This window comes from Phallusia mammillata, chromosome 1 (genome assembly GCF_965637545.1).
Source record: "Phallusia mammillata chromosome 1, kaPhaMamm4.hap1.1, whole genome shotgun sequence".
Lineage (NCBI taxonomy): Eukaryota > Metazoa > Chordata > Ascidiacea > Phlebobranchia > Ascidiidae > Phallusia > Phallusia mammillata.
In genome coordinates, this window is record NC_137252.1 from 27,810,101 (window position 1) to 27,820,363 (window position 10,263).

Below are 10,263 nucleotides of genomic sequence, written 5' to 3' on the forward strand. Positions count from 1 at the left end.
ATTTCGCCTTATATCGCTAGCGAATCACTGGGATTGTGGCCCAACTTTTATTCTTTCATATCAATGCCGATTCATGACGCTTCAGTTTTTAAACTTTCAACTTTTTAAATATTACTTGTTTCTTTCTATGTAAGGAGAAAATCATAAATGTTTGGACTGTTTTTGTCCAATATTCTGCTTGGTTTGATTGTCATATTCTGGAAAGTCTGCAATTTGCAAAATATGGTTTTGTAAAAATATATGGATGACAATTTGTTATTTATTTTCGTTTGACATTGTCCAAATTCGACAGACGTTGTTTGTATAGACCTCGAGGAAATTTATTAGGCCTCTGAAATACGGGACGTTATAACAGGTGCCAAACATAAAACGCAACTCAAGCATAACATATCGAAATCCAATGTGCGTACAAAAGCATTGTTTATATAAAACTCGCGCAATAGCAAGCAATAAACGGCCGAGTTGACACCATACAACGCTAAAATAACTCGCTCCGTGGCCGGGACATATCAACACACAGGTTTAACTACGAGCTTCCACAGGGAATTATGATTAACAGACAAATGAATAAACTATTATGACGTGTCAATGGCACCACACAGTGGATGGGGGAGTGGTGGTGTGTGTTTTTCTACGCGTGCGTGAATTCCTAAAGCTTGACTCCGGTACAACAGGAGTCAGGGGGATGTGAATAGACGGGTGTGGTTGTCGGGGGCAGGGAAAAGGGGAAAAGCGGGAGAAGGAAAGAGAGAGCGGGCTCGGGATGGCTCAAGGGAGCGGACTTCGACGGCGAAGGCAAGTATGTTAAGGCTAGCCATAACCCAGACGACTGAAGAGCGATGAACATTGCCTAAAAATCCGGGCACAAAGTTCCTCTGCAAATCAGCAACAATCAAATCGAAGGTACATAGAAAGTAGAGACAGAGACACAGACCAGGAGATTAAAACGTACTCTGTTTGTTGCAAATTATCAGTAAAAACGTACTATATTAGTCAGTGACATCATCAGGGAATTTTCATTGCGTCATCATGGACATTTCTCACGTCACCGGCGCTGAAGTTCATCAGCAACGTCATCAACAACAGCACGAACTCCGAGCTCTCTACGCATTCGATTTCGCCAAGCTGCAACATCGTGATGTCATTACTCGTGATGTCACGCCGCGTTGTGGCAGCGTAGCCGAAAGTGGAAGTGATGATGATGTTGACGATGAGGTCATCAACGTAACTGATGACGACGACGAGGTTGCCATAACAACCGCTGAACAAAGTGCGCCCACTAATTTGCAATTTAAGGTTAGTTGGTTGGTGTTGTTTTTTCTCAATAATTTTTAAATCTTAAAATCGAGTACTTGAAATATTTTTCGAGTACTTGAAGTATTAAAATATTTGTAGGCCTAAAGAAACATTTTAAAATTCTGCACCAGCCGCTTCAGTAAACTGTAGAAACCATGCGACAAAGTTACGACTATTGATATATAAACTGTGGGGATTTGAAGTTGGTATTGCACAACTTAAGGGTGACGGGATAAAGTTTGCGACATTCCATAAAATTTACCCCACCCCGTGTTTAGACATGGAGAACTAGGCTGTCACAATAAACTCGTGCCATCGTCAGAAAATCGTGATTTCCGGCGCTGAAATATGTTTTTATTTGAATTACGTGCGCCATCAGTGCTAAACCTAACGACTATTAAAGGTTTAACGACCATAAAATGTGCTGTACCTAATTCCAATGGCAAATGTAATACTAGTATATTTAGTTTAATTGGTACCATTATTTTGTCTTTGTCAAGCCTTTGTTAAGGCAGCCTATTTATTTCGTCGTTTGTGTTTATTGCTAAGTTTCTCAAGCAGATTTATATTTTAAAAACTATAAAAATTTACTGAAGATGGAAAAAGTTCAAAGCCGAAAAGTTTTATGTTTTGAGTAAAAATATTTAAACAACACTCAGGGTTTGCAAAAAACATATTTGTATTAAACACGTCATTGTGGATAGATATCAAATTCAACTTCTTTAACAGAAGCAAAACATAAATTATCTCATTCTAAACTGCAGGTAGTGAATCACGTTTAATCCAAACTTTACCTCAGTGGCTTGTTTGAACTGTCAGACGAAACTCTACATCTAAATCAAACAACTCCATTTCAATGACTCATAATCATTCCTCTTCATGACGTCACAACCCTAACCCTTCCGTTCTGTCAAAGCTAAATACTGAAAATTTCCGATCAAATTCTTCACCAATGTTTAAAAAGACATTTTTCTGAAAAACAAGCTCTGTTGGGGCGTCATATTGAAGAAAAGCGATAAAAGTTTATTTTTTCATTTTTTGCATACGAATGCGGGTAACTGAAAAGGTTATCTTCTAAACAGAATTTGTTGAGCTAATTTCGAAAACATTTTGTTGGATGAATTGGACCATTTTGGCATTGTGTCAAATTTGTTAAATAAAGAAAGTTAAATTAAACACAATCTCTACGAGTTAAGATTGTATTTCGTTGGTGTGGTGTATTTAAGGACCCAAGATACCAAAAAATGTTTGTCGATCTGTAAACGCTTGTCACATTACTTAACAAAATATAAAATTCACCGCCCTATTTGCCATTAACAGCCACTTAAAACCTCTCTGCACAATTTACTCCATTACAAATGAAATAAATCCCACAAAAATATAAAAAAGTTCATAAAACTGAATCCATAAAAATTCAAAATGGCGACAGAGAAAAACCCAAACAACCTTAACTTGAATGAAGCCGTAGGCGTAGCTCGGTTTCAAAGCACTGTCAAAACACAGCCAGAGAAGTGAAGTTCCGCTTTGACAGCGCACAAAGTGGTCACCAGACATAAGGTGCTTTGAAACTTGGGTGCTGTTTCCTGTTGTTCAAACTGAACCTCAATGAAAAACATAATTAATCTTGCCACGGACTTGGTTTCGATTAGCCTGGTGGGTGAAACAGGAAACGTATAGGGAAGCATCAGCAAATAGGTTTGGTGCGTTGTATCAAGCTTATACGCTTGAAAAAAACTGAAGTTCCTCAGTCTTGTAGCTACGAAACAACACTTTGCGATAAATGTGGGTTTTAATTGGTTTGTCTTGTGACAGATTACTGTAACTTTGTGAGTTATTTATTTATGGTTTAAAGGAAGTTGTTTCTTGACAAAATAAAACAGCTTTTTGGAAATAAAAACACTTTTAGCATTTATGTGTTAAAGAGTGTAACAATACCCAGTATTTTCGCAAGAATAATGGTTCTCGATTTTGTACCATTCCTTTTGTAAGTAAAACAAATTGAACTCTAATTGAATCTTTGAATAAAAAACGTAACCATTAAGCACACGACTGTTTATCAATTGCCTCCATTAAAGTAGGAAGACCACCTCCCATTATACTCTCCCCCCATAAACACTTCAAAACTCGTGCCCCCTTGGGCTCTTAATCTGTCAACTAACGTGGCCCCACTACCCATTACCCCACGACGTCGGTTATTCAACAAAAACGGGGTAAATAACACGCCCCTTGTCTAAACATGGGGGCCGGAAGCGGGTCCAAGGGGTGAGATCAATTTGATACGCCCTATTAACTTTTCTAGTGCACAGGATTAAAATAAATCCACTATCGCTTTCGATTTCGAATTTATCGTGACTTTTCGCGAATTTCAGTGTCGTGCGTTACGATTATGACGCAACAGTAGCGATTTTGAGGCGACATTCTTGGTCACTATGGCGATTTTCGGCGACACTACTGTCTGTTGCCGTTTAGCCACTTGACATTAAATTAAAACGGCGTCGCGACGTGTTTATGGTCACAAGTTATTTGTTTGAAAAGTTTAGTTGGCAGTAAGTGATTTTTGTCAGTCCCCGCCATTTTTTTGTAAATAATAATTTTAAAAAAGTTTTTTTTTTAGTATAAAATAAATTTAAGGAAATATTATGTATTTTAATACATATTTTGTTCGTCAATTAAAAATGTGTAAATGCCAAAAACCGTTATTTTTTGTACAAATCCGGGTTTGTCTTCGAAAACATTTGAAAAATCAAAATTTGAAAAACAAAAGTAACACAAAATACAAAAACAAACAACTTGACTTGAAAAGTCGGTCCCTGAAGTTTATAAAAATGCCTTTCCCACAGTTTTGTGTGTTTACTTCTTAATTCACTTTTCGCATTGAAAGAAGTGGTGCTGCAAAAACAAGCGTAGCTGTAATTTTCTTTAAGTGCATTTAAGACTACTTCAATCCAATCTCCAAGGTTTTGTCCTGTTCTCATAGCGTCCTTATTTCACCCTCGTTGCTCTTACTCCTTAGCACTCGCTATCAGAATGTACGCTTTTTTATACAGGCGAAAGTTCTATATCTCAATTATTTCTTTCATTGCAAAAACGATAAATTTAATTTTTTTTTAAATGAGTTGAACAAATTTATTGCGCAAGCAATTTAAAAATCACCGAACATAGTATAGTGCAAAGTATATCAACATTTTTGGAGGAATAATTCAATATGAGCATATTTGTTAAAATTCGACCGAATCTATTAATTTGACCTAGTCCCACATGTGTTGCCTTTTTCATGTTCAAATAAAAATGCATAACTGTTAATCGTTAAAAATGGTCAATATGTCGATTACATTGAAGAAACAGCTAAACGTAGGCTGCCGTAGCCTACTCAGTAACCTATATACCACGGTTATTTTAGGTTTCAAAACTTTTTTAAAAAATAAAGTTTTTTTCAACATTAAGGTTCAAAATCTCGCCCACAAAAATATTTGCCTACATTCAGCCTCCAAAACATGTCCAATTTATTCGTTTGGGGTAATTTTACCGTTAGTTGAAAACCTCTAGTATACAACATAAAAAATGTATCAAAGTCTTGCAAGTATGTTCGGTTTATTTCTTATAAATCAACCTATCCGGTGTAAGTTTGTTTCAAAAATCTTTCTGCTTTATCCTCAGGAAAGCGTCCCACATCGACACACAGAGGCTAGCAAAACAACGAATGGACAAAACGGCAAAATCTATCAGCGTCGACCAAAACCACCTCTTTCCTATATTGCGCTCATCGCTATGGCCATAAAAGAATCACCCAACGGTTAGAACATTTAAAAAAATAATTTCCTAACGTATGAAATTGTTATTTCGTGATTCTAATGAAATGCACATTACTTGCATTGCGTTTATTGACATTGGAACACAATACACAGTCATAACACGTCTTTGTAGAGAGTAGAAGGAAAACACTTAAGTTTGGACTGTAATTGGATGCCATTTCTTGACAATTACAATAGCAGTACAGTCAAAAATTAAAACAACCATTCTTGAACTTGAACTTTTTGCTGTAAATATTTAGCAAATTCTATTAAACAATACACAACAGACAGATAGGCTACGTGTTTTTTAAGTGGAAGTTTAATTTAACAAAAATGTCGTTCAACTGGTGTTAATGTTAAACAAAAATACTAGTTGTTTCTATCCATAACTTGTATTTTCGCTGACGTTTCGTCCACCAGAACGGTAGGACTTCTTCAGAGCAATGAATGACGAATGCAAGCAACAAGCGAAAGGCGCAAGAACAGCGTGATACCATGAAAAATAATTATATTATAACAAAGGCCATCCGAAAAGAGTAGCGTCCGTTGCAAAACGATGAAGCGGCACTAATGTCCGAAATTTGATGGATTGGTCGGGCGTCTTGGGTGGATTCCTTTTCAAACCGTTGGTACATCGAGCTGTCCCCTAGGAGCGATTGAGCCTAAGTTCGTAATGTAGTCTATCCAAATCTGATGTGGCCATATTCTTTTTTGATGGTACCGATATCGACTGCCTTGACATACCTTCTGACCGCTGATAGACTCGCTTCATTATAATCTCTTCTGATAATAGAAAATGCTGTACAGGCGTTTTCGTCCACCAGGTTGCATATAGTCCTACCGTTCTGGTGGACGAAACGTCAGCGAAAATACAAGTTATGGATAGAAACAACTAGTATTTTTGTTTAACATTAACACCAGTTGAACGACATTTTTGTTAAATATGCAACCTGGTGGACGAAAACGCCTGGAAGTTTAATCTCGGTTAAGCAACCAAAGAATTTTAAATGTTAACTGCAGCAATCAAAATCTATAAATAACTAATGGCAACATTAGAACTTTAACTGTAGAATATACGAGCTAATCGCTAGCACTTCAAATGTCAGGAGGCTGGGATTGCCAAAACACCACGTACACAAACTGCCACATAAACTTATACAACATCGCCCGGGCAAATTCGTAATGACCATTGAAAATTTACGTCCGAGTTTGGAGGCCTCTCGACAAGCACTCGCACAAGATCGGGCTTAAATAAACGGAACACGGAGTGGTTCTGACGAAATCCTTTAGATAAATAAAGCCCTGTATAGTTTGTTTACCCCGTGGTCACTTAACTAAAGCTACGAAAACCGGAGGCTGAAAAAAATCATCCGGGAGCCGCGATGGGAGGGCTAAACGAACGCGCCCTTTATTACAAGCGCTCTCCGACAATGGACTTATTCGAATCGTTTGTCCCTGGCGACGAAATGGAACGCTGCGATTGTGCGCAGGCCATTTTCTTGTTTATGCAAGCCGACAATGACGTATTGTGACGACATAGAGCCAGATGTTTGCTCTCCAAACCGTTCTCTTGCTTGATGTTAAGAGAGTGGAGCTTGTGGAAGCGTGTTTAAACCAACTATGACTGGGAAATGGGGGATGTTGTTTATATGGACGCAGGATGCGGATTAACGCAGATATCGCTTAAACCGCATCCCGGTCCAAAGACGATTTTTGTCCAACGCAAGACATGTCCATCACAGAGTGACATAGTCGGGGGAGCTCCTTCAACTCTATATGTGATTTAAATGCAGCGTTATGAATATTTAAATGTCATTTGACAATTAATGGCTGGCAGCGTTCCATCACAGAGTTACAGGGTCGGGGGATCCTTACTTCAATTCCACTGGGAGCTAAACGCAGGTTCACGAGTATTTGACTGCTAATTAATTAACACTTAATGAAAGAAACCGTTCCAGCAGGGATACATAATTTTTTTAACACCCAAACAGTGATGTTACGGCATTCGGTTCTTGGTTTGACAAAGCTGATGAGTTATTTAACTATAACTAAAGCAATAGTCACGGAAAAGTTTGCGACTAGAAACTGCAATTTGTAAATAGTGTCATCTTGCTTTTGATACTTATTTTAGTGCGATATGGTGCATTAAAAAACGTCTTATTGACACAAAATCTGTCCCTTTGGTGTAAATGCATGGAACAAATCTTTTTTGTGTTTTTGATCAAAAATGGAATTTCGAATGGGCGAAATATCAACACCAAAAAGGTCATTTTATCTAACCACATTCGTACGTGTACCTTACATATATTCATGTCAATTGTTTATCATTTTTATTAATTATGCTTCTAAATTATGCAGGTAAACTTACACTCGCTGAGATCAACGATTTCCTGATGAAAAAGTTTCCCTTCTTTCGCGGCTCTTACACTGGATGGCGCAACTCGGTACGTCACAATCTTTCGCTGAACGAATGTTTCCAGAAAATCCTGCGCGATCCGTCGCGACCTTGGGGCAAAGACAACTACTGGACGATCAACCCCAACAGTGAGTACACATTCGCCGACGGAGTTTTTCGACGTCGCCGCAAACGCATCTCGCGCAAGTTGGGAGGGTGCCAGCGAATGATGACGTCACCAGCTCCGACTCTTATGTCATCGAGATCAAATTCTACCGATGACTTGCGTAGCAACAGCAGCGAAGGGGAACAGTCATCATGCTCGCCTGTACCATTCTCGATCGATAGCATTCTGGCGCGCAAAGACGACAAGGTCAAACGTCAAGGTCACCGCTACCAGCAGAGTTTCTGGAACGCCGCGCCTCCGTCACCACCCCGTGAGGTCACTCCGTTGTACGTCGCACACCCGTTGCTTGGCTACAAACCGATGGATGCGCTGGCGTACCAGCAGCTAATGCAGATGCAGGCAGTGCACGCAAGCCTGATGGCTGCCAGTCAGCAGCAACATGTGGCACCAAAGGACATTCTGCTTAACTTCTACAACCCTGTGATGCTCCCCCACGCCAGGATGGGACACCACTAACGAAATCCCGCAAAAAACACTTTTTGCGAACTTTTTTTCAAGCCATGTTCCAACAACGACCCGCCCCTCTCTTTAGGGGCGCGAAAATTTTATGTGTCATTTTTGTTTCCGCATAGACATCATATATCGTGTGTATTTTTCTCGCACTCACTGTTCTTACGACTACAACGACAACGCCCTCTCCTTGTTGTGAGGGCGTTTGACATGACGCACGACGTACTACGTCATGATGACGTTTTGCCTACATCATCAAAAATTCCAAACTGCATTTTACTGACCGACTGACGGGGAAATCCCCTGTCTGGATAACCTTGCTATGCAAAAAGTTTAAATTGAAATAATTGCCTCAAAATTTCCGGGTGGAAGAAAACTCTTACGTGGCCGTTTCAAGGTCGAAATAGAAAAGATGTAAATATATAGACGCGATTTTGCTGTAGAATGATGCTAACAGCTGTAGGATGAAAACATTGACGGCAAAGTGCATTCGTACAACGTGTAAAAATGGCGACAATAGTGTGGTTCATAAGATGCAAAACTTATTTTGTAACAGGTTGGAATTGTAAAAATACCGAACAGCAACTGAAAGCAATTGTGTTTTAAGCTTGTAGTATAGCGACATAGTGGTTGGTTGAATTGTGACGTATGAATAGTTTATCTATTCACAAAGACGATTCGGTTTCCCTGGAAACTGATAAACAAACTTTTAATTGTTGTTTCACACTCACCGCGTATTACACAGATATGCATTATGACGACTCGCTGAAACGCGTATTGAAAATCCTAACAGTTAAATGTTTCGAAAATTGATAAATTGTTTTTCTATTTTGGAATGTTAATTGCTATTTACATTGTCTCGATTCGCTTGGTTTATCACAAAGCACATTGCGCCATAACAACGCTCCTTAATGCGGCATCATATAGTTCAAGGAGAGACTTTGAAAATAAATTCATTGGATGAAAACATTTTAGCCCGGCCCAGTTATTTTATTGATCCTAAATCTACCGTATAATTGCTTTTGATATTGACCCTTTTTAATGGCTTTACCAAACCGCATATAATAACGTTTGAAAATTTGTTTTTGCTGTGGCGTCAGTCTAATGGGTTTTAAGTACAAGAAAAAATACACATATGAACGACATAAAACCTGTGTGCTAAGTAATCAAGAAAAAAAGTTTTGAAAAATTTATGTATGATACAGCTGAAGTTTGAAAACTATTAAGAAATTTCACAGAAAAAAATTACTGTTTAACTAAATGCAAAGAGTATTAGTTTAAACTTTAAAACAGTAAAAAAAGACAAAAAAACATTTCGTTTACGTTTGTCTGTCATGCGAAATTGATCTAACTTCACCTAGTTTTTCTCCACACTATCGATCTATTATCATTTTAAAAAAGGGCGGGATCTCTAAAGATAAGATTACCCTTGTGACAGCATAAAGACAGTAGCCTTTCACGCGATTGTGAGTAAAACAAACAAGTATTGTGACGAAACAATGAGCGTTGGTTGGAGGGTTGGATAGGCTCAATGGCTGCCGAGCAATTGAAAGTAAAATTGGTTAAAATCAACATCTGCGATAGCCTGGATCAAAGCGGGTAATATTGACGTTGCTATGGGCAACACGGGTGACAATAAACTACTGGGAAAATGGGATTGTGGGAAATTAAATACCAGCCCTTGTGTGGTGCGAAATTATAATGGGCGGTCTGTTGAAATTGAAAAAGGCGGATAGCTATTGATTCACACGAGCGAATGTGACAATAGGAAGACGGGGGACGTTATTTTACTAATCCATTATAAATCATGAATTGTAAAGTTGCACAATTAATAGTTCACTATTGTGTTGGCAACTTCAAACCAAACCTACATATTTGTCACCGACAAATTTATTTTAACAAATTGAACGCAAAACACCAAAAAAAGAAAGAAAAGATAAAACTTATAAAAAAGCTAAAGAAAAGATCAATGGGATTCTTTCTATTTCGAACCGAATGAATTGTTTTACATCGGACCAAATGATTTCAAAATAAACTGCACCTAATTCCAAAGGATCAAGTAAAGCTTTCATAGCAAGCTACACACCCACCGTACATCGCTAATCATCAGTCCTGCTGGTTTTGCAAGTTAACTGGCCGTAAAG

General features: G+C 38.4%; 1 protein-coding gene across 1 annotated transcript; it reads left to right on the forward strand.

Moving 5' to 3' along the window:
- Positions 1 to 697: 697 nt before the first annotated feature.
- Positions 698 to 9,257, forward strand: LOC145209025 (forkhead box protein Q1-like). Its single transcript, XM_080079276.1, has 3 exons — positions 698 to 1,296; positions 4,954 to 5,089; positions 7,446 to 9,257. The coding sequence occupies exons 1-3, from the start codon at positions 1,030 to 1,032 to the stop codon at positions 8,123 to 8,125; spliced, it is 1,083 nt and encodes a 360-aa protein (XP_079935402.1). The 5' UTR covers positions 698 to 1,029; the 3' UTR covers positions 8,126 to 9,257.
- The last annotated feature ends 1,006 nt before the right edge of the window (positions 9,258 to 10,263 follow it).

Coding starts and splice junctions, on each gene's coding strand:
- LOC145209025 (XM_080079276.1), top strand. CDS start 1,030: ATGGACATTTCTCACGTCACCGGCGCTGAAGTTCATCAGCAACGTCAT. Junction 1,297..4,953: donor CCACTAATTTGCAATTTAAG/GTTAGTTGGTTG, acceptor CTTTATCCTCAG/GAAAGCGTCCCACATCGACA. Junction 5,090..7,445: donor CATAAAAGAATCACCCAACG/GTTAGAACATTT, acceptor TAAATTATGCAG/GTAAACTTACACTCGCTGAG.